Consider the following 24,059-nt stretch of genomic DNA (forward strand, 5'->3'; position numbering starts at 1 on the left):
AAAAACCCCACCCTCGGGGGTACCCCAGGAACGGAGGCTGGAGCGGGGGCGCCAGCAACCTCCCCTCGGTTGGAGAGAAGACCCTAGCCACCCAGGTGAGGGACAGAAGAGACCCCTGGACGAGACGCATCTCTCCGTCCTAGTGGCGAGGAAAAGCCCCACGCCGGCCCGGGAGGAGACCCCCAGGAGTAGAAACGGGTGATCCTGCCCAAAGGAAGCAAAGTGAGACCGCCCGGCGTGCTGCCAACCCCCCAAACGCACACTCTGAACAGTTCAAGACTTTGGAGGCAGAGAGAAAGGGGGCCATGCCTGTGGAGTAGGCACCCGCATCTCTCCGTCCTAGTGGCGAGGAAAAGCCCCACGCCGGCCCGGGAGGAGACCCCCAGGAGTAGAAACGGGTGATCCTGCCCAAAGGAAGCAAAGTGAGACCGCCCGGCGTGCTGCCAACCCCCCAAACGCACACTCTGAACAGTTCAAGACTTTGGAGGCAGAGAGAAAGGGGGCCATGCCTGTGGAGTAGGCACCCATCCCACCGGCTCGGCGCTCGGGGAGAGCAGCCCCGACGGACGTTCGGAGGCACAGCACGCCCCGGGGAAGAAGAGGAGTCGTCGTTTTCTGCCTTTCTGGAGAGGAGTGACCTCCCCCCTCAACTTCCGTGCACCTAGACAGTGGAACGGGGCAGAGCCCCTCCGCTCAGATCTCCAGCAGACAGAAAGAGCCCTCCACCCCAGAAAGATCCAGCTTGGGGGGGAGGGGGACTCCCCCAAGGGGGAGGAGACAACTCCTGGTTGGGAGAGGCTCCTCCCCTCCTCCCCAGGGTAACTGGCAGGGTGTGGGGGGTGTGCCACCTTCCCCAGGTAGGACCTCCTTCTCCTCCCCCACCTCCCCCTCCCTTGGCTCCTCCATCTCAGGGGACCCAGTTCCCCTCCCCAGCTTGGGAGGCTCCCCCAAGCACAGGAAGAGCCACTGAGGATGCGACCCGTCATCTGCATCTGAAGAGGGGAATCCCTCCAACCCCAAACTCTACTACCAGCTGGTTCGGCTCCTCAGGGGCAGCCTTGGAGACAGGTTAGTGCTTCTTTTTCGTCTTCTCTCTGTCTCAGACACAGGTGGTGTGGGGGGCTGAGCTGGTGGACCTTGGCATTCATTACTGGGGAGAGTAGAGGGTAACTCAGAGGATTCTGAGGGACATGTATTTTGAGGATGCTTCAGGATTTGAACTCACATCTTGCTGTAGAGGCTCTGAGGAATGGGTTTCATCGCGATTGGGGACTAAAGGAATGGAATTCACTTGCAGGGAAGTGGATGTTTCCAAGCTGAACAAGGGGTTTTAGAAAAGGGCTTCGTCTTCAGACCTCCACGCGTCCTGTGTAATAACAAGATTCCCATCCCTGGGTGTTTTCACCCAGAGAGGGGGGCCCTCCCTGAAGTCATGATGGCATCTCGCGTCCCAGCCTTGTCTAGGGATGTGTAGGTGAGCTTATGTCCACCGGAGGTGCTCTCTCCAAACCACCACAATTAACGCTCCCTTGAGAAGAAAGGTAGTCTGTCCCCACTCACCCTGCCTTCCATAGCAAGAGGCCTCCTCCCATGACTGTCCCATTCCTGGCTGGATGTATGCTTTTCCCCATAAAGCCCAAAGGGAACGGAGGAATTTCACATACCCCGAGGGAGAAGAAAGGGTATGGGGAGTGCCAGTGCCTGGGCTGAAGTTCTTCCTCAACACTGGCCTGTACCACTGCCCCAGTCCCCTGCACCCCCAGCCCTTCCCTGACAGTCACTCAGGGGATGGTTGCTGCTAAGCTTCATTCCAGGCTTCCATTCTGGGGAACGCATTAGAGTTTCTTCCTGGAAAATCACCTAGGGATCTCCTCCTCTCTTTCCTAGTTCTTGTCCAGTTCTGGGTCCCTGCAACTTTTTTGGTGGTTTTTTTTTTTTTTTTTTTTAGAGAGATTGTTCCTATAGGGCATGTGTGCTTGCTGAAGAGCCAGAGAGAGACATAAAGTGAGACATCACCCCCCAGGGGAGATTGCCACTTCATGATCCCTTCTCTTCCATTCTCCTCTTGGGATTTTGGGCATGCATGCCCACGCACCGGGTGTGTTTCAAGCCACCAGGTCCGGGATTCGAACCATGGTCAACTACGTAGGAGTCCATTGATGTAACCATTATGCCACCTGCTGGTCCCTTGGTTTGGTTTTTATATGATAGAGAATCATGAACGTTGAGAATCTTCAGAAAAATCAGGGACAAGGCACCAGGAAATCCTGGCGTCTGAGCTTGGGCTGTGTTTGTGGTAGAGCTCTGCCTTTTAACCTGACGTCACTGGCTCGGTGTACCCGCTCTCCTGCCTTGCCACGGGAGGGAATCTTACCTTCTGTAAGGGCCGTTGTACCCACAGGCAGGCCAAGCCCAGCGTTTCCTCTACTCCCTGCCTGGCCATGGGTGCCTGCCTATGGCCCTGAGAACTCCCACTTGGCTCTGGAAGCTCCCTGTAGTGATGGTGGATGAAACAGGGTCATAGTCCACGGGTTTCTATGGCTGGGCTATACAATGATGGGCATGTGTTTCTTTTAAAAAATTTTTTTTTGTTTAATTTTATTTGTTATTATTATTCTCTACTTTGATGAGCGAGAGAGGAAGTGAGAAAGTAAGCCACCAGATCCAGGACTTGAACTGTAGTCAGCCATGCGGGAGTCCAGTGCCCCACCCACCAGGCCACCTGCAGGCCCTAGCATATATCTTTTTAAAGAATTATTTATTTAATTTTATTTATTATTCTATTTTTAGAGAGAGAGTTTTTGCTATAGAGTATGTGCAGTCACTGGAGGGACGGAGTGACAGAAAGCGAGAAATCACCCCACAGAGGGGATGGCCATGCAGCAATCCCTTCTCCTCCATTCTCCTCTAGGGATTTTTGAGCACACACACACATGCGCCTGGCATGAGTTTCAAGTGGTTCAGAACTTGAACCGCCTTCGGCCATATGGGAGTCCAGTGACATAATCACTATGACGTTTGCTGGTCCCTTTAAAAATTTTTTTTGATCGGAAAGAGACAAGGAGAGAGAGAAAGTAAGAAAGCAAGCTGCCAGTTCCAGGACTTGAACTGCGGTCAGTTATGTGAGAGTTCAGCGCCTTAGCCACCTTACCACCTGCCAAACCCCGTATATGTTTCTTATTTCAGGTGTGGTCTCTGTGTGGAGATGAGTACATAAATGCTTTTCAGACTAGCCAGTGACCTAGAATTGTGTGTTTCTGGAAGGTTCTAGGAACAGGGTGCCCTTCTCCAAAGATCTGGAGAAGGTGGTGGTGCTGATGCCCAGCTGGGAGGGAAGGCTTTCCTCGCCTGGCCGGTGGACGTCCTCATGACTGGCTGTGTGACAGTTATCCCAAGAACCAGGGCATCCCCGTCACAGGGTGGGCCTCTTCTTCCAGGACTAAGAAGAGAGCTTCATTTCCGATACCTGTAGTCTCAAAAGGGCGAAGAGCCGTGACTTCTAACTCCGGAACCCTCTCTTCCGCCTTTTGGAAGAGGTGACTCTGACGTAAGGGCAGCCTGCCTCATAAAGTCCTCCATCAGGTGCTGGAGTGCAGCTTCTCGAATGGCTCCGGGCGCTCCGTATCACACACCTCCACTTCCAGGCATATACGGTTTACCTGGCTGTGCTTGGACAAGCTTCCCTAACTCACCTCACCTCTGTGGGATCAGTTAGAATCAGGTGGCTTTTGGGTAGATTACATTTTATTTAGGGGCTGGCAGGTGACGTGGTGGATAAGGTGCTGAACTCCCACATGGCTGACCCTGGTTTGAGTCCTGAGCCTAGGTGGCTTGCTTTCTCACTACCCCTCTTTCTCTATCTCTGTCTCTCTGGTCAAATAAAAAAATAATAGTAATAAATAAAATAAAATAAATAATTATTTTAACATATTATTTAGAGAATTTATTTTCCAGAACGTGTCTTATGACTACACCTAGTTCCCCCTGAAAGATATTCCCCTACTCCTTCATCCCTGCTAGCATTGATCAGTAATGGAGTGGCAGGATGTCCAGAGGAAAAGTGAGATTCTCAGCCTGAAAACCATTGCAGACTCTGCATGCTTTGCCACATAGACCATTGCAGACTCTGCATGCTTTCCCACATAGACCATTGCAGACTCTGCATGCTTTGCCACATAGACCATTGCAGGCTTGCTGCTTCCGGTCTTACTTCCATGGCCGTCCGTTGTCTAATTTTTAATTTCTATTATCCTTTTTCTGCATTTAAAAATAATAGTAGTTATATACCACTTATTAAGTGCTTTAAAATATTGGGGCCAGCAGGTGGCGTATGGCTAAGGCGGTCGACTTCCACGTGGTCCCTCACGGTTCAGTCCCAGACCTGTCGACTTGAAATTCAGGCCAGGTGCATGAGTTTCCTCCTAAGAGGAGAATGGGGGAGAAGGGATTGCTGTGTGGCCATCCCTCTGGGGGATGCTTTCTCACTTGCTGTCTCTCTGTGTCTCTTTGGCAAGCGTGTGCACCCCATAGCAAAAAATCTCCAAAACTTTTACTTGCAATCCTCACAACAACTCTTTGTTGGTACAGTTATCATCTCTACAGAAGACACTAACGTACAGAGAGGTTAAGCAACTTGCCTGAGGTTGCACAGCCAGTAGACTGTGAAGCTGGGATTGAAACCTTGGCAGCTTGACTTCAGGTGGTACGCTTAGTCACCAGACTATTAGTTTTTTTCTGGAGAGGTTTTTGCTATAGGGCACATGCACTCACCAGAGAGACAGAGACAGAGAGATAGAAAGCGAGAAATCACCCCCCAGGGAGGATGGCCACAGTCGCAATCCCTTCTCCATTCTCTCAGGATCTTGGGCACGCACGCACACATGCCCGGCGTGAGTTTAAGCCGCTGGGTCCAGGACTCAAACCGCGGTCAACTACATGAGAGTCCAGCGACATAGCCGTTAAGCTAACTGCTTGTTCCGCCAGCCTATTAGTTTGGGCATTACATCCAGGGCAGGAAGTCATCGCTCTTTAATACCTGACTTCGGTTTTGAACAGACAACATCACTGGCCTCTGATAAAATGGGGAGCATTTCCCCCGTTATTTTGGCTGTGACGTGTCTCATCCGGGACTGGTCTTTTACTCCCACAGCAGGTCTCTCTCCTCTTCTCTGCCTTCCTCCCGGTGCCTTAGTCCCGGGATGTGATGAAGCCTGCCCTTTGGCTGCCTCTCCCAGTTGGTGGGTATTTCCTTTCAGTCTTCCAGGGTGCAGACAAGAATGTGGCCTGACTCACGTTCTGCCCAAGCCCAGTGGCACGAGGCCCACCTGGAGAGAGAGGTCTGGGGAGCTGGGTGGCGGGCGAGCGTGTAAGTACCTCTTGTTTGCCTTCTAATAATAGCCTGAACACTAGCCTCTGCCATCGTGGGGAGCGTGGATGTGTGGCCACGAGCTCAGTGAGCTTCGTTCACTTCCCTCCAGGGAGGAAGCCCTGGCAGAGTTTATGACCTCATCCCTTTAACCAAAGGGGGAAACCGAGGCATCAGGTCGCAAGGGATGGTTAGAGACATTTGGTGAGTCATCCTCAGGGTTGGGAATGCTCCCTGGGCTGCCCTTCCAGAATGGGGAAAGAGAGGGGCTGAGGAAGCAGGGGGCTCAAGGAGAATGGTTCTGGGAGCAGAAGGCACAGGCGCCCCAGCTGGGTGTCGCTGGCGGGCCTGGAGTGTATTTTGAGTGCCGAGGGCTGACTGGGAGGGTGCTGGAGAAAAGTTAAATTTAACCTCTGTCTCCTAACCTGGTGCTGGAGTGAGGGAAGAGCATAGAACAACCCACAAAGGGCTGGAAGTGCTTCCTCCAGGAATTCACAGCGACTGCCCCTGCCAAGTGGGTTCTGGAAGGCCTTTACACACTGCACTCCAGTCCAGCAGCCCTGTCCAGCTGGGAAAGTCGGGTGAAACAGCAACTGAGGCTTCTGTGCTCTTGACCTGTTACAGGGCTCCTCAGCAGAACTCATGGGGGAGAGGGGACACCTTACAGACCCTCTCTGGGGGAGAGCCCTGGTCACTGACACCTTGCCAGGTGCCATGTTCCTGCTCTGCTGGGAGAACCCGGCTCCAGGACTGTGGTGCTGCTACAATGACCTGCGGTAGCCCCGGGGCTGGGGTGTTTAGACTTAATATAAAGTGTTAGCAGGTCTGAGGCTTCCTGGAATGATTAAGTGTCCCCTTTGGCTTCCAAGTTTCCATGGTTCAGGGCAAGGTGGTGGTGGTGGGATGAAAGGGGGCGGTGGGGGAGAGGAGCCAGGGATGCTATTTATAATGGGCCCTTTTCTTTTCTCTCCTGTCAGACCATTCTTGGGTTGCTACTGGGGACCTTGTAGCCCAGGCCCCTGAGACTCTAAGGTGTTCCTCGCAGCCTTGTGGAGTGGGTGTGTTGCTGTTGGGAGCGCAGGGCTGGGGACATGTGGGTGCATGCACACTGCTGGGTGGGACCTCTGGGGAGAGGGAGCCAGTGAGAATGCTGACCCTTCGGAGAATGGGGGACTTCCAGGGGCAGAAGATTGACTCCTGCGGACAGCGAAGCAAGCTGGGCGCCTGAACCAGTATCGGGGGTCAGGAGAGGGGGACGTGGGGCCTCTCTGGGCTCGCACAGCGTGTGTCTGCGTGCACTTGCACACACAGGCTGCGGATTTCCAGAGCATGGACAGAACCCACTTCTGCCTGGGGTTCTGCACTCTGGAGCCTGCTAGCCCTCAGTCCTTGAGAGAAAGGCCCTGGCGGGACTGAGGAAGTGCCCTGCTGGGATCTGGCCTGAGCAGGCACAAACCTGTTAGGCAGCAAGTGCTCAGGGGGTTGCCGGCATCAGCGCCAAGCGTGTGCCAAATGGCTACCTAGTGGCTCCTGCCAGCCTTTCCAGACCCTGCAATACAGAGCTCGCCCCCCCACCTCCCCTCTAGCTATACCTCTCTGCCGCAAGGGCGCCCAGGCGGTGTGGGTGGCAGCGGGCGGGCAAACACGAGGCGTGGGCGGTCTGGCAGCGCCAGGAGTTTGCATGGAGGTGCAGCGAGCGTGCGTGCCTGGCTGGCAAGGAAGGAGGGAGGAGGAGGGCGGAGAAGGGGAGCCAGCTCTTAGCCCAGAGTGGCTATTTTTAGCCTGGCTATCTGATTGTTACCGGTGCGCGCACAGCTGGGTGTCTCCCCAGCACGGTGAAGCCCAGCGGGGCGGGGAGGTGGGAGGTCCTTGTGACGATTTCTTCCTGGGGTTGGTGTCTGTCACTGGCCGCCCTTGTGGCCCCTGCCGGCCTTTCCAGACCCTGCAATACAGAGCTCGCCCCCCCACCTCCCCTCTAGCTATACCTCTCTGCCGCAAGGGCGCCCAGGCGGTGTGGGTGGCAGCGGGCGGGCAAACACGAGGCGTGGGCGGTCTGGCAGCGCCAGGAGTTTGCATGGAGGTGCAGCGAGCGTGCGTGCCTGGCTGGCAAGGAAGGAGGGAGGAGGAGGGCGGAGAAGGGGAGCCAGCTCTTAGCCCAGAGTGGCTATTTTTAGCCTGGCTATCTGATTGTTACCGGTGCGCGCACAGCTGGGTGTCTCCCCAGCACGGTGAAGCCCAGCGGGGCGGGGAGGTGGGAGGTCCTTGTGACGATTTCTTCCTGGGGTTGGTGTCTGTGGGCGGGAGCGTGCAAGGGGTAGCTTTAAAGGTGTGAGGGCAGCTGCGTGCTCGGGATCTGTTGCCTCTGCATGTGACTCTGCCCTGTGGGTAAGGTAGGGCCTCTCTCTAACCCCATCTCCGTGTATGCGAGTGTATGTGTCTGTCTGGTGTCTGTCCTTTGCTGATTGTCACGTATAATTTATGCTTGAGATACGTCTAATAGGCCAGTATACCTCGCGTGCACACGTGTGGGATGAAAAGGGCGAGCCTAGCTACTGGGAAATATCTTTCAAAGTGTTGGCGTGTGCGCCTTCCTTGGTGTGTTTGTCTCCTTTCCACGTTCAGCTGTGCTGTCTCTCTGGATGTTGTGTATATATATAACAAGGGCCATTAGTAACTGGGGACTGGACTTGGGCTAACTTTACCTGCTGAGGGTGTGTGTGTTCTTCCTATATAGTTTTAAAATATTACGTTGTAGGGCTGCACATGAGGAGCGTTGAGGGACTAGCTCAGTGTGGTGAGTGGTGGTCTCTCGGTCCAGCATGAAGGGAGAGCCTCTGGGCTGTGTTCCAGTCCATCATCTGGTGGTGATTGGTGATCTAGCTACTTGGAGGTTCTGGGAACACTGGGGAGGGCCAGTCCAGGAGAGGAGGCTGCTGCGGGGATTAGAGCAGGGGGAAGTCTACTTCTCTTCAACACTAAGATTCGAGTAGTACTGTACTTGCCCCCAGTAGCCGAAGGCCCTACTCAGCTCTTCTGTTCTCTTTTCCCCTTTCTCCTCTTCTTCCAGAACCCAGAAGTACCATGGCTTCTGATCTAGAGAGCAGCCTCACCTCCATAGACTGGCTCCCCCAGCTCACCCTCCGAGCTACTATCGAGAAGCTTGGGAGTGCCTCCCAGGCCGGGCCTCCCGGGAGCAGCCGCAAGTGTGCACCAGGCTCCCCCACTGATCCTAACGCCACCCTTAGCAAAGACGAGGCTGCAGTTCACCAGGATGGCAAACCACGGTACAGCTACGCCACCCTCATCACCTACGCCATCAACTCCTCTCCAGCCAAGAAGATGACCCTCAGTGAGATCTACCGCTGGATCTGTGACAACTTCCCGTACTACAAGAATGCTGGCATTGGCTGGAAGGTGGGACTGTTTCTATACCATGGGCTCACTCTTAGCTATCAACAACCTTTTTCTCTGCTTTTGTTTCTTCCTATAACCTGGGACAGTGCACTCTGACGGAGATGTTTTAGAGATGCATAAACTTAAACTGTCGTATTTCCTACCTCTTACTCTTTTTGAAGTTGAACAACTTTCTTTCTTTTATTTTTTAATTGCCTCGGCACATGTCTTTGCCAGCGAGAAGGATAAAGCGTCCCACTATGGAGCATGGTCTCTCCACAATGCTTTCTCCTCCACTTCTCCACCCTGTTGGGATTTGGTAAACACATGTATCTGGTGTGTTTTTCAAGCGGTCAGGGCTGGATTTGAACCGTTTGGTCAGCCATGTGGGATCTGACACCCTTAACCACCAGGCCATAGGGCCATAGAGTGGAAGAACTTTCAGAAGCTCTATCAGGGAAATAACACTGATGCCAAGCCACTGAGTATAGGTACAGGGATGGTAGGATGCTATTCATCACACCCTCTTATCTTCTGATTCCTCAGAAAGGATATTCATTCATTTCACAAATAGTTGTTGCCACGCTGCTATAACCAAGTCACCATGCAAGGCCAGGCCTGACTCCCTCCTACCTGGAGGTGGGAATCCCCACAGATGTCCATAGCTTCATTGCCCATAGTCACAATCTTTTGAAAAATTATATAGCATGCGACCAACAGGTGGCATAATGGTTATGCCGCTGGACTTCCACATAATTCACTGCAGTTGGAGTCCTTGACATGCTCTATAACACATGCTCTATAACAAACAAACAAAACTCTCTAAAAATTACATAAAGAAAAAAATAATCTAATTGGATCCTTTGCTGATAGCTGGTCCACCAGGCAAGTAATGAAAAGTTAAATTGTTTGGCTGGAGATGAAGGAAGAAGAGGCTCCACTTGTGAGCAAAGAGGGAAGGCCGGTATTCTCAGTCTTTTGGAGTGTTGACTCCTTGGCCAGTTGTTGAGTAGGAATGGAGAACTCATGTCGTTTTTTCACTCTGTACATCACCAGTTTGCATACAAACCATGTGATGGGCTGGACCCTGCTGAAAGCACTCAGTTCCCACTTGTTGATGTCTGTACTAGCTACCAGGCTCTCTAGCCTCACCCAGCCCACGGTGTTTCTTTCCTCCCGATGGGACAATTCTAGAGGTTATTTAGGAAACGAAGGTGACCTGTGCCTTTGTTTCACGCTTTCGTATTTGTTACAATTTATGTAAGCTGTTTAAAAATTGTTCTTTTGCTATAGATAGGGTAGTTTGAGGATGGACAGATGGAATTTTGAAGTATTTATGTACCTGTTGTCAGTTGAGTGGAAAGGTTGAAGACTATCATCGGCTTTTCAGAAATATCCGGTAGTCAGATCTATAGCCATACCTCTCATTAGCTTCATTTCTGCATTTTCTTCTTATGGCGTTGCTTTGCTCTCTGACACTAATTCCCTCCATCCCCAGAGTTAGGAGATGCTAAACCGACCCTGAGCCTTGAACATTTTTATGTATTGTGTTCTTTTGTGTTCCTCTGTATCCTATTGGAATATGTTTGACTTTGCACATGCTCATATCTAACTCACGTCTCCACTTCCCCAGAATTCAATTCGGCACAACCTTTCTCTCAACAAGTGTTTCCGGAAGGTGCCCAGACCTCGGGATGACCCTGGGAAGGTGAGATACTGCTGTAAGCATTAAAGGGGAGGAACAGGAAGGACAGTGAAGTCGTTGACAGCCTGGAGTCTTGTGGCTGTTTTAATTACCCTGACGAGGAAATCATGTTCATTAGAGAAGCATCTTTATTTTTTCTCAAGGAAGAGCTTGGTTGTCAGGCTTGTGGGCCCCCACTAGAGTGGATGACTAAGGAGATTGTGAAATCTCTCTCTTTTTTAAAAATAGAAGTATTTATGATAGGGTCGACTTCGATGCCCCCTTTCTTTTTGTGTGACACTGATTTTTCTAAATGTAACAGGTAGACTTAGTAACCTTGGTAGGAACTTTTCTGTACAAAAATCCCTGGGTTTTATCTTCATAAAGGAAAAGAAATGGGTCATTTCCATTTGCCAGATCTGGATGCTGAAGTCCAAGAGAGTTTTGCCTCAGGTCAAAAAGATGGGAAGGGCTGTATCTGGATGCCCCTCCCCAGCTCGTAGAACTAGATGCTATTGTTCTGCCCTAAAGAACAATTGTGATCTGGGTTGGGGCCCCAGGAGGACCTCCAGTACACTCGGCCCGCTCGGCGTGCTTTTAGGACAAATTGCCTCTTCGATAATACCCAGAACCTTCAGGATTTGGTGTGAATGTCTAGGCACACTTTATTGTTTTATTTTTAATTTTCTTTATTTTTTTTAAGAAAGATTTTTGCTATAGGGCGCATGTGTTGGACAGAGAGACAGAGAGACAGAAAATGAGAAGTCACCCCCAGCCCCTCTGGGGAGATGGCCACCCCACAAACCTTTCTCCTCTGTTCTCCTCTCAGGATCTTGGGGACGCATGCACTCGCACCCTCTGTGAGTTTTAAGCTACCGGGTCCTGGACTTGAATCACAGTTGACTCTGTGGGAGTCCAGTGACCTTGACCTCACCATTATGCCATCTGCTGGTACCCTAATTTTCTTTAGTTTTGCTATAGGGCACATGTGTTTCCTGGAGAGAAAGAACAAGAGAAAGAGAGAAGGGGAAGTGAGGAATCACCTTCCTTGGGGGGAATGGCCACACTGCAATCTCTTCTCCTTCGTTCTCCTCTTGGGATTTTTTGACACCCATGGTCATGTGCCAATGTGTTTCTCAAGCCACCAGGTTCGGGATTCTAACTACACAGTCAGCCATACGGGATCCAGCTGCCTTAACCTCCACACCAACTGCTGGCCCCACCAGCCACATATTTTTAAATGACTGTTCATACATATGTGTGTGGGTATGTACATATATATATAGTATATATATACATATATATTTCATATATATTTGTTTTATTATTATTATTGGATTGTTGGGAAAGTCATGATGCATTTTTGCATAGAAAAACAGAAAAATACATCATGATTAGGGGTCAGCAGAGCGCGTAATGGTTACATTGCTGGACTCCCACATTGTTGACTGTGATTCGAGTCCTGAACTTGGCAGCTTAAAGCTCATGACGGGTGCTTGTGCGTGCATGCCCAAAATCCCAAGTGGAGAATGGAGGAGAAGGGATTGCAGCGTGGCCATCCCTCCTGGGGGGGTGATTTCTCGCTTTCTGTCTCTCTGTCTCTCCGGCGAGCACACGTGCCCTATAGCAAAAAAGCTCTCTGAACAAACAAAAGAAAAATACTTCATGATTTTCCTGTCAGCCTAATATCTTCATTTGACCAGAGAGAGAGAAAGCAATAAAGCAAGCTGCCAGATCTGGGACTTGAACCACGGTTGGCCATGTGAGAGTCCAGCACCTTAACCACCATGCTACCTGCCAGATCCCATACATGTACATTTTAACTGTGGGACTGAGCACCCTGTTTTTTTTTAAAGTTTATTTATTTATTCTAAATGAGGGAGAGGGAGACAGCCACCTCCAACAGGGTCTTCATGCTGTGATTCAACCCAGTTTCAGGGAGTTCAGATCACAGCTGAGTGTGCCTCTGGCAAGTACAGGGAGACCTGAGGATGCGAACCCAGAACCTCCCCAGGTGGCTTCAGCATCTCCAGGTGTCATGTTCCTACTGCTACAGTAGCTGCCGTGGCTGTTAGGCTATGTAAAGGATGTTCCAGAGGTCTGTGTTTCCAAAGGCGGGATCCCCTGTATATACCGATTTTATCCTCACTGGGGATGGGTTCTCCTTCCAGGGCTCTTACTGGACAATTGACACGTGCCCGGACATTTCCCGAAAGAGAAGACACCCTCCAGATGATGATGTAAGTTCCTGCCTCGCAGGGAGGTGTCATCCCCAAGGCACTGCCCCCACCTCCCCGCCCCAGGGCATTCCATCCTTCCTAGCAAAGGCGCAAAGTCAGCCGAGGGGACCCTGCCTTGGGAGGGCGTTTTGCCCCTGCTTATAGCTTCCTCTGCTTTCACACCCTTCAGCTGTCCCAAGACTCACCAGAGCAGGAGGCAAGCAAGAGCCCACGGGGAGGCGTTCCGGGGAGCGGAGAAGCCTCGCTGCCTCCCGAGGGCAATCCTCCAATGTCACTTCAGAGCCCCACGTCGATTGCCAGCTATAGCCAGGTGAGGAGCAGAGGCCGCAGGGGCACGCGGTGGACGGCTGGGTGGACTTTGATAGTGCCTGCTTGGAACCATGTCTCGAGTTTCTGTGACATATAAGGCAGCTACATTCATAAAGAAGAGGAAAGTGAGAGAGAGAGGAGAGAGAAAGAAGGGAGGAGGGGGAGAAAGGGGAAGGGGAGAAGAGAGGGGAAGGGGGGGAGAGAGGGGAAGGGGGGAGAGAGGCAACTAAACTTTGACAAAGATCAGAAAACAAGGTGGAGCTAAGAAAAGAAAGAGGACTGTTTTTAGATCATTTTGTTGCTTATAACAGGAAATACCCCCAAACTGAGTGAATTATAAAAATAGAGGTTTATTCAGCTCATGCTTGGAGGCCACATCTGGTGGGATCTTGCAGAGTCCCGAGGCTCCACCTCATGAGGGTGCTAGCAGGACAGAACGGCTGTGTCTGGTCTGGTCTCCTGCCTCTCTTTTTAAACCCCAGAAATCATCCTAGGGGACCCACCACGGTGACCTTAATCCTAGTGTCTCACAGGCCTCACCTTGCAACACCAGAATGTGGTTCAGTGTTCACCCTCTGAAGGCTGTCATGGCTAAATCTCAACACAAACATGTCGGGAGGATACTTTATCCCATAGTCAGAAAAGTTATAAGAAGGGTATGGATAGGTCACAAGAAAAGGGAATTTAAAGCAGTGCAGACTAGGAAGAAGAAGCTAGATTCAAGGCCAGAACCAATGGTAAAAGAAGGGGAGCATAGTGGCAGGTCCTTGAAGAGCTAGGGGAGGATTAAGAGGGCTGGCAGGAGAGCCTGGTGGCCATGCCCCCAGTCGTCGTGGTTCCCGGCTGGGACGTGGATCAGGGCTTTCTCACTGTTTTTCAGGGCACAGCACCTGTGGATGGCGGAGCCGTGGCATCAGGGGCTGCAGGCCGAGAGAGTGCTGAGGGGCCCCCACCCCTCTATAACACCAACCATGACTTCAAGTTCTCCTACTCAGAGATCAACTTTCAGGATCTCAGCTGGTCCTTCCGCAACCTCTACAAATCCATGCTGGAGAAGTCCTCTTCCTCGTCTCAGCACGGTGAGTCGGTGTGGGAAGAATGCACGGCCATTCTTATTTTGGACAAGTGCTACCGTTTTCTCCTCTCCGTTAGATGTACATTTTGGCACAAGGAAAGGTTGATCACTGGTAGAATGAACAAGTTATTAACATTTGGAGTGGAACGAACTTATCTGCCTTTCTTTTCTTTTCATATATAATTATTTATTTAATTTTATTTATTATTTATTTTTTAACTTGACCATTGAGACCCAGAGAGACAAAGGGAAAGCGAGAAAGCCATCAGGTCCAGGACTCAAACCGTGGTCAACCATGAGGGAGTCCAGTGCCCTACCCACTACGCCACCTGCTGGGCCCTTGTCTGCCTTTCTGAAAGGACAGCTCTTTCCGGAGGTGGGCTGGGTTATTCACTTAGAAAGTGAGTTGTTAGATTGCCCCTGTTAGAACTGAGGGCAGAGACTGCGTGGCTGAAGGCAAGTTATTTAGAGGATGGCCACTAGAGGACAGCAGTAGTAACCTGTCCCCAAGAGTCCCTGTGTTTCCTTGTAAGAAAAAAAATTTTAGTATATTTAAGCTTATATTACTTTTTAGTATGAAAAATTTCAAACAGATGCAAAAGTAGAGAGAATAGTATAATAAACCCCCATGTTTCTATCACTCATTTTCTTTTTAAAAGAATTGTTTTATCAGGGACCAGCAGTTAGCGTAATGGCTATGTCGCTGGACTCCCACATAGTCGACCGCGGTTCGCGTCCCGGACCTGGCGGCTTAAACTCACGCCAGGCGTGTGTGCGTGCGTGCCCAAGATCCCGAGAGGAGAATGGAGGAGAAGGGATTGCGGTGTGGCCATCCCCCCTGGGGGGTGATTTCTCACTTTCTGTCTCTGTGTCTCTCTGTCTGGCGAGTGCACGCGCCCTATAGCAAAAGGCCTCTCCAAAAAAAAAAAAAAGAATTGTTTTATTTAACTATTATTATTATTTTCTAGTTTGAGCAGATAGAGAAGGGGAAAGTAGAGAAAGCAAGCCACCAAGTCCAGGATTTGAACCTCGGTTGGCCATGTGGGAGTCCAGCTCCTTTAACTACCATGTCACCTGCTAGCCCCAAGAATTATTTTATTTAACTAACTTACTTACTTTCTTTCTTTCTTTAATGTGATCAGAGAGGGACAGAGTAAGAGAGAAGGAGAGAGAGAGGAAGTGAGAAAATAAGCCACTGAATCTGGGACTCGAACCATAGTCAGCCATGTGGGAGTCCAGTGCCCTTAACCACCATGCCACGTGCTGGCCCCTCCATCACCCAGTTTTAACAGTTACCAAAATTTTGTTAAATTTTACTATCTACGGGACCAACAGTTAGCATGATGGCTATGTCGCTGGACTCCCATGTAGTCGACCATAGTTTGAGTCCCGGACCCAGTGACTTAAACTCATTCCGGGTGCGTGTGCATGCGTGCCCAAGATCCTGAGAGGAGAATGGAGGAGAAGGGATTGTGGTGTGGTCATCTCCCCTGGGGGTGATTTCTCACTTTCTGTCTCTCTGCCTCTCTGTCAGGCAAGCATACGTGCCCTATAGTGAAAACCTCTCCAAAATAAATAAATAAATAAATAAATAAATAAAAAATTAATAAATTAATTAATTAATTTACTATCCATTTCCTTTAAAACATTGAGTAATTTGGGGCCAGTAGATGTTTCAGTGTTCAAGGCTCTGAACTCCCACACGGCCAACCGCAGTTCAATTGTAAAGGGCACCAGGCTATGTGTATTTGTGCCTAAAAGCCCAAGAGCAGAATAGAGAAGGGATTGTTGCATGGCCATCCCCCCTGAGGAGAGATTCCTACATTCCCTCTCTCTGTCTGGTGGGCGTACGCACCTGATGGCAGAAACCTAAAAAAAAATTTTTAAATCGGAGTAATTTTTTACGTTGTGTTTTTCATGAGAGAGAGAGACTGAGAGACTAGCACTTTTAACAGGGTCTTTATGCATACTGTGATCTATCGCTAGTCTTTGCTAGCTTGGATCGCAGGCATGCACACGTGCACCTGGCGTGTTCAAGTGGCATGCTGCCCCTACTGTTGTCTGGCCAGTAAACTGGAGTAATGAACGTAGTTCCCAGATATGCCATTCCACTCACAAATACAATTTCAGTAAGTATCCCTAAAGGATAAAGACTTGGGACTGGTAGGTGGCATGGTGGTTAAGATGCTGGACTCCCACATGGTTGACTGTGGTTCAAGTCCCGGACCTGGCAGCTTGCTTTCTCACTTTCCCTCTCTCTTCTCCGACTCTAGTAGTCAAATTAAAAATAAAGAACTAAACCAAATTTAAAATGCAATACATTTAAAAAATAGAATAAAGACTTTTTTTCCTTAAAGAACTATTTTAATAATTATTTATTTAATTTATTTATTATTCAGTTTGACCACCAGAGACAGAGTAAGAGAGAAAGCGAGTGAGAAGGCAAGCCACCAGGTCTGAACTTGAGCCATGGTCAGCCATGTGGGAGTCCAGTGCCTTAACCACCACGCCACCTGGTGCTGCCAAGGATAAAGACTTGTAAAAAGTTATATGTCACCCATGTTGTTATCACTTTTAATTTTATTTTGAAGATTTTTGCCATAGGTTATGTGCTTGTTGGAGAGAGACAGAGAGAGAGAGAAAGTGAGAAGTCACTCCTCAGAGGGGATGCCATGCCACAGTCCCTTCTCCTTCATTGTCTTGGGGTTTTGGGCATGCACACAAATGAGCCCAGGATGTTTTTCAAGCCGCTGGGTCCCAACTTGAACCAAAAAGTTGGCCATGTGTGATTCAGTGCCTTAATCACTATGCCACCTGCTGGCCCCCTTTTCTCTTCTTTGGAGAGGTTTTTGCTACAGGGCACGTGCGCTTGCCAGAAAGACAGAGAGAGACAGAGAGACAGAAAGTGAGATTCTCACCAGGGGGGTGGCCACACCTCAATCCCTTCTCCTCCATTCTCCTCTCAGGATCTTGGGCACGCACGCACACGCCCAACATGAGTTTAAGCCATCAGATCCGGGACTCGGACCACAGTCGACTACATGGGAGTCCAGCAACATAGCCATTATGCTAACTGCTGTTACTTGTCATCTGCTGTCTGATTTATTTTGAAACTGTGGTTCCGGGCCTCAACTGGACTCCCTGAAAAGTAGCATTAAAAAAAAAAAAAAGACATGCTGACCTTTTCATTAAAATTTCAGAGGTTGCTACTGTGTCCTCCCCCACTCCCCTAGCCTAAGGGCCTTCCTGCTGTTATAGTCACCAGGAGGGCCACCACTCCTGTTTTCCCAAAGCACCCTTGTCCTTTTTTTTTTTTAATTTTTATTTTTAAAATTTACTATAGGGTGTATATATTTGCCAGAGAGAGAGACAGAGAGAGAGAGAGAAAGAGAGAGAGAGAGAGAGAGGAGAGAAATGGTAAGAGCACACCCATTGTGGGGAACGATCACAGTACAATCACTTCTCCCTTCCCTCAGGAGTTTGGGCATGCACACATGCCTTGCATGTCTTTCAAGCCACGGGGACTGGGACTTGAACTACACAGTCAGCTATGTGGGATCCAGCCACCTTAACCACCAGGCCACTAGTTGTGAGCAGCCTTGTCCTTTTAATTCTGCAGTTTCTTTCTTTTTTTTAATTTGCTGTAGGTACATGCGCTCACACGAGACACACATGCACAGAGGGAAAGCACCCCTCCTGGGGGATAGCCCTGCTGTAGTCCCTTCTCCTACATTCTCCTCTTGCAATTTAGGGGCACACGCACACATACTCAGTATGTTTTTGCCATGGGGTGGGCGCCACCACGCCCTGTACTCTGTATGCTTTTTAAATCATCGGGTCCAGGGCTTGAACCTTGCAGTTGGCCATGTGGGATCCAGTTGCCTCAACCCACCATGCCACCAGCTGGCCCTAACTCTCCGGTTTCTATCTGAGGTCTCCCAACTCAATCCAGTGAAAATCCAGTTCCCTGAAAAACGCGTTGCCTGAGTGCCTTGCTTGCTTCCCCCCCACCCCGCAGGCTTTTCGTCTCTCCTGGGGGACATGCCGCCTTCCAACAGCTACTACATGTACCAGCCGCCGCCTCAGCAGCCGCAGCCGCCGCCTTCCCAGCAGCCACAGCCCCAGCAGCAGCAGGCACCAGCACAGGGCCCCTCCACTCTAGGGGGAGCTCCCCCACTGCACACCCCGAGTCCAGATGGTTGCACCCCACCAGGAGGAAAGCCAGCAGGGGCAGAAGGCTATGGGCCGCCCTCTGTGATGGCCATGCACCCACCCCCACTGCAGCACGGAGGCTTCCACCCGCATCAGCACCATCCCCACTCCCACCCTGCACAGCCGCCGCCACAGCAGCAGGCACAAGGCCAGGCTCCCATCAACAGTCCTGGCTTCGGTGAGTAAAGGGGGCAGAGATCCTGGATGAGGGCGCAGCGACCCCTCGCTCTAATGCGGACATGGAGGGGCAGTGGGTTCGGAAGTGAATAGTGGGCCTGTTGGCCTCCCCCCACGAGAGCTCATCTGCGTGCTTGGAAGTTGCTACTTAGAGCTCTCTCCTGTAGAGTCCTCGGGTGAGTTGGGATTGTTTTGTAAATTCTACCAACTTGGTGAGCTGTATCGATTGCATAGGCAGCTTTGTCAGTCCTAAATCTCCGAGCTCCTCAGCTGCCGTGGTAATGCAGCCGATAACTCTTGTAGATGTAGGAGTCTCGCCTGGGGCCCAGCAGATGATGTAATGGCTACGTCGCTGGACTCCCATGTAGTCAACCACGGTTCAAGTCCCGGACCTGGTATGTCCTGGACCTGGTGTGAGCTTTAAGCCAGGCACGTATGCGTGCGAGCCCAAAAATCCCAAGAGAATAGAGGAGAAGGGATTTTGGCGTGGCCATCCCGCCAACGGGTGATTTCTTGCTTTCTCTGCTTCTCTGAGGAGCACACACACCGTATAGCAGAAAACAAAACCAAAACCAAAAACAACTCCCTAAAAATAATGAATCTCCCCTGCAGGAGGTCTGGTCTCAGCTAAGTGCTGTCTTGTATTTCCTCTGTCTTATTCCCCACCTCTCCCTCCCCTTCACAGCCTTTCCTCCCGACTGGTGCTCCAATATCGATTCCTTAAAGGAAAGCTTCAAGATGGTGAATCGACTCAACTGGTCCAGCATTGAGCAGTCGCAGTTCTCAGGTTAGTTAGCAGAGGGTGCTGTCTGAGGGGTGCGAAGTCTGGGGTTGAGGATTCAGTTATTTCTCCTCCATATTACACAAGGTGGGTGATCTTGATATTGTTATCACATTCATTTTGCCTTAAGTCAAAATAGGACAGGGTGTTATCCTAGTAGTTCTGTCTTTGGGAGAGGGAAGACTATTGGGAATGCAGAAACCCTGAACCACTTTATGCTAGTTCTTCTTCTTCTTCTTCTTTTTTTTTTTAATTTGCTAGGAGGTATGTGCTCTTGCCAGAGAGAGACAGGGAGAGGGAAAAGTAATTCCTTCTCCTCCATTTCTCCTCCCTGTTGGGATTTTGAGCACATATGCACATGTGCCCAGTGCATTTCTCAAGCCACGAGGCTGGGATTTGAACAACGTAGGCGGCCATATGGGATCAGGCTCCCTTAACCAATTGGCCACGGGGCTGGCCCCATTTGATAGTTTTGTGTCCATTTCCTGACAGTGTGACCATGGCTGTTCACTCGGTCACTTTGAAAGTTTTTATCCATGCGTAAGATAGAATGTACAGTGAGAATTGGGTAAGGAACACACAGGACGAGTGTCTGAAAGCGTGGACCTCTGTGTGATGTGGGTGATAACCGCTTGTGCGTATCATCTAGGCTTTGGTCTACGGTGCGGTCGGGAGGTGAGGCGGGGGTGGGGGGGTCCCACAGGGCGTGCTGCCACAGCAAGGTGAGTGTCGTCTTCCTCCCTGTTGTAGAACTGATGGAGAGTCTACGGCAGGCAGAGCAGAAGAACTGGACCCTCGACCAGCATCACATCGCCAATCTGTGTGACTCCCTCAACCACTTCCTTACTCAGACTGGTCACGTGCCCCCCCAGGGGGGCTCCCACCGGCCACCAGCCCCTGCCCGTGTCGCTGACCCCTGCGCCCTCACCAGTGGCAAACAGGAGCCAACCATGAACCAAGGTACTGCATGGAGGGAGTTACAGAGAAGGTGGAGGCTGTGATGAGAAGGAAGGGCAGGAGAAGGGGGAAGGGGATCAGAGGCATCCTTTCATGGGCGGTGGAGCTAGCTGGCTGGCCATGCTGACTGGACGTCTGTTGGATCAGTAAAGTCCCACGTTGACAAACATAAACGAAATAGAGCATGATTCCTTCTTAGTCCTCAGTGTGGAAGATTGGCAGAGAGGTGGGGGAGTGAGAGAGTACCTTTCAGGGGGATGGCCATGCCATAGCCCCTTCTCCTCCATTCTGCTCTCGGGATTCTGGGCACACAAAGGTGTTCAGTGTTTCTCAATCTGCCAAGTCTGGGACTCAAAATTGTGCAGTCAGCCGTGTGGGATCCAGCCACCGTAACCACCAGGTCACCTGCTGGCCCATCATTGTGCCTTAGGTATTGTATAATTCTAGTGTCCATTCCTTTTTCTGAGGACTAAAGCATATGAAGAAAGCCTTTTTTTTTTTTTTTAAATAATTATTTTATTTAACTTTATTTATTTATTTTCATTTGACCAGAGAGGGACAGAGTGAGAGAGAGAGAGAGAGAGGGAAAGTGAGAAAGGAAGCCACCAGGTCCAGAACTCGAACCGCAGTCAGCCATGTGGGAGTCCAGTGCCCTTAACCACCACACCACCTGCCAGCCCCTGCAGGAAGCCTTTTTACCTGTAGGAGCTACAGAACAGTGCAGGGGAGGGAGAAAGAGGTCAGTGGGAAGAGGGATACATTTTTTCCTTCCTTCTTTGTTACATGCGATGGTCCCCCACTCAAGAACTCTTGTCTTGCTTTGGCAGTGAACTCTTACGGGCACCCGCAAGCCCCTCACCTCTACCCTGGCCCGTCACCGATGTACCCAATCCCTGCCCAGGACTCTGCAGGATACAATCGCCAAGGTAAGAGAGAGGGAGCTTCTTTCACGACCTGCCGACCACTCTGCCCTGAGTAGCTGTTCCCCTTTCTTGACTCGGAGTCTGCATTCCTGACCTTCGAACCTGCACCTGCTAGAAGAGGGTGAGCCTTCACAAGTCCCAAGGTGGAGGATAGGCTGCCCACTAGGGAGGTGTATGTCAGGTTTGCCTTAAAGTTGACTTTTAACTGCGGTAATGAAAGGCAGTGACAGCGTAGGTGAGAGACGGCTCTGCAGGCTTGTATCTGGCTTTGGAGTCTCGATGGAAGACATGATCAGGCAAATAAAAGGAATTGGCTACAAACGTCCTGCTCTGTGCCGTGCCTGCTTCCCTGTGCCCTGACCGCTAGTCCCCGGGGTCTGGAACCGAACTGTCTCTGATGGCAGAGGCAGGGAAGGCGGGGACACTAAATTGCCACCGACCCTACAAAATAAACAAACGTTTCATGCTTGAATACATGTTAGAAAAATCACTATGGTTATTTTATTTATTTATTTATTTATTTAAGAATTATTTATTCTATCTGTTGTTATTATTTTTTACTTTGACCAGAGAGAAATAGAGAGAGAGAAAGGGAAAACTGAGAAAGCAAGCCACCAGGTCCAGGACTCGAACCATAGTCAACCTTGTGGGAGTCCGGTGCCTTAGCTTCAATGCCCCCTGCTGGCCCCTCACTATGGTTACTCTTCTTAACCACAAGTGTTTTCAGTGCTGTTGGACTCTGTTCATATATTCTTTGCCACGTAATAGAAATACAAATGTCTGTACTGTACTTTCATATGTTATTATGCTCTAGATGTTGTTTTATCACTTTTTATAAAATAATTATTTATTTAATTTATTGTTATTTTTGTTTCTGATTTGACCAGAGAGAGAGGGAAAGGGAAAGTGAGAAAGCAGGACATCAGGTCCAGGACTCGAACCATGGTTGGCCATGTGGGAGTCCAGTGCCTTAACCACCATGCCACCTGCCAGCCCGTTTATCGCTTTATATAGTCTTCACAGGTACTATTTTTACTAGTAGCAGACTATATTGGGTCATTGGGAAAGTCAGGATGTATTTTTCTATGCAAAAATGCATCCTGACTTTCTCAATGACCCCAATTTTTTTTCTTTTTGAGAGATTGTGCTTGCTGAAGAGACAGAGAGAGAGAGAGAGACAGAAAGTGAGAAATCATCCCTCCCAGCGGGGAATGGCTACACCACAGTCCATTCTCCTTCAATCTCTTCTCAGGATTTTGGCCATGTACGCACATGCGCCTGGCATGAGTTTTAAGCAGCCGGGTTCAGAACTCGAATTGCTGTCGGCCACATGGAAGTCCAGTGCCTTAACCACCATACCACGTACTGGCCCTGGCGGCAGAATGTTTTAGTGCATGTACCCAGTTGACTCTGCTTTACTTCCGGAGACCTCACCGAAGTGCTGGCCTGTGACAGCAAAAACTCTGGGCAGATAAGGACGGTAGCGTCACAAGGCCCTTTCCATGGTAGCATTTGGGGCTGAGCTCTGTCCGTCTACACTGAGGAACTAGCTTCCCTTCTACCCCTTTGACTCTCTTTTATTTTCTTCTTGACAGCACACCATATGGTCCCTCGGCCACCCGTCCCACCTCCTGGTGCCAACGAGGAGATCCCTGACGACTTCGACTGGGACTTGATCACTTAGTGCATCCTGGAGGAGGTGGACATCAGCCCAGGGCCGGGTGGTGAAGCCCGGCAGTGGGGACAGCAACCCCAGCCCAGCCCTGTCCACTGCCTGTATATAGATATATATCCTGTCTTTGTTCTTTCTCTGTCAGAGAAGCCACCGCAAGATGCTGCCGAAGATAACCCCCCTCTCCCGCCTCATTCTCCTCTCTTCCTGTTTTTCCTTTTTCTCTTGTTATTATCCTTATGTTATTATTATTATTATTATTGTTATTATTATTGGTTGTATGCTGTCCCCAGCCTGCTCTCCTTACACATGGACGTGTCCGCCCTTGCTAATTTAAAGTCGGCAGGCTGGAGGATGAGGCCATGATAGCTACAGAGGAAGGTTCCACACTGTGCTGTACCTTCCTCTCAAAAGCGCAACGTCCATCTCACCATTCCGGCCTGCCCTGTCTCTGTTCCTGCCAGTTTCAGGCCGGAACTGGGGAGCCACATGAGCACACAGAAGGGGTGTAAAGCACTGCTTGGCAGCCATGAATTTGCAGGTTTTATTCAATGGTGCTAATCTTGCCCTCTGAGCTTGTCCTCACCCCCGTATGCTTTCTGCCCTCATTTCTGCCGATCCTCATTCCCCGTCCAGGGTAAGGGTGCTGAGGGTGGTGTAGGAGCCACCCTTCTAATCCCAGTGGAATTAGAAATCAGGGTTAGGTCGAGCAGAACACTGGAGAGGAGTGATGGAGCATACATCGGTGTGAAATGGGGTGCAGACTGCCACGTCACACAAGCGTCCGTTGGCTTATCTTGGCCCACTCTCTAAGGAGCTAGGATTGGCCTTAGCCCAAACTCTGCTGTTACAGTAGGGCGTGAGGAGAAATAGCTCAGCATAGGCTTAGCTTCCTGGAGAGGATTTCAACCCACCCATTTGGCTTTTCAGCGTAATCTTCTCAAAAGGTTAACTGTGGCTCCTACTTGCATCGACACATGATCTCTCCTTTCCCTTTTCTCATTGGGCCAGTCTTCTGTCCTCCTTTAGCTGTGGGCCCAGGTCTTACAGACATTTTAGTTTCCTCTCCCGTTTTCTGTGATTCTCAAGACAGCCCATTTTCTATCACTCGGTTTCATCTTATCTTAGGACACGAGGGGGGTCTCTTGCCCACCCGTCCTCACAGAATCAAACCAATGGTGTTGGTGGTCGGAGGATGAGGAGAGGAAAAGGAAGCTGGCATAGAAATGGGGGGGGGGGGGCGGGCGAGTATTCAGCGATGGCACGGGGGG

At 50.4% G+C, this 24,059-nt stretch overlaps 1 protein-coding gene and 1 pseudogene across 4 annotated transcripts; one reads left to right on the top strand and one right to left on the bottom strand.

Moving 5' to 3' along the window:
- LOC114007485 (zinc finger protein 124 pseudogene) overlaps positions 1–1,260 on the bottom strand; it is an 8,234-nt pseudogene extending 6,974 nt beyond the window's left edge.
- FOXJ2 (forkhead box J2) lies at positions 332–23,060 on the top strand. 4 transcript variants are annotated; one of them, XM_014587103.2, is made up of 12 exons: positions 332–1,068; positions 5,256–5,365; positions 8,433–8,779; positions 10,392–10,466; positions 12,614–12,682; positions 12,852–12,992; positions 13,872–14,070; positions 18,085–18,456; positions 19,141–19,242; positions 19,987–20,196; positions 21,021–21,119; positions 22,712–23,060. In XM_014587103.2, the coding sequence occupies exons 3-12, from the start codon at positions 8,447–8,449 to the stop codon at positions 22,798–22,800; spliced, it is 1,689 nt and encodes a 562-aa protein (XP_014442589.1). In that variant the 5' UTR covers positions 332–1,068; positions 5,256–5,365; positions 8,433–8,446; the 3' UTR covers positions 22,801–23,060. The 4 variants fall into 4 exon arrangements, with proteins under 4 accessions (XP_014442589.1, XP_014442588.1, XP_006146689.1 ...); XM_014587102.2 differs by lacking the exon at positions 5,256–5,365; XM_006146627.3 differs by lacking the exons at positions 332–1,068; positions 5,256–5,365 and adding an exon at positions 7,706–7,755.
- The last annotated feature ends 999 nt before the right edge of the window (positions 23,061–24,059 follow it).

Source organism: Tupaia chinensis, unplaced genomic scaffold (assembly GCF_000334495.1).
Source record: "Tupaia chinensis unplaced genomic scaffold, TupChi_1.0 Scaffold000183_1, whole genome shotgun sequence".
Classification (NCBI taxonomy): domain Eukaryota; kingdom Metazoa; phylum Chordata; class Mammalia; order Scandentia; family Tupaiidae; genus Tupaia; species Tupaia belangeri.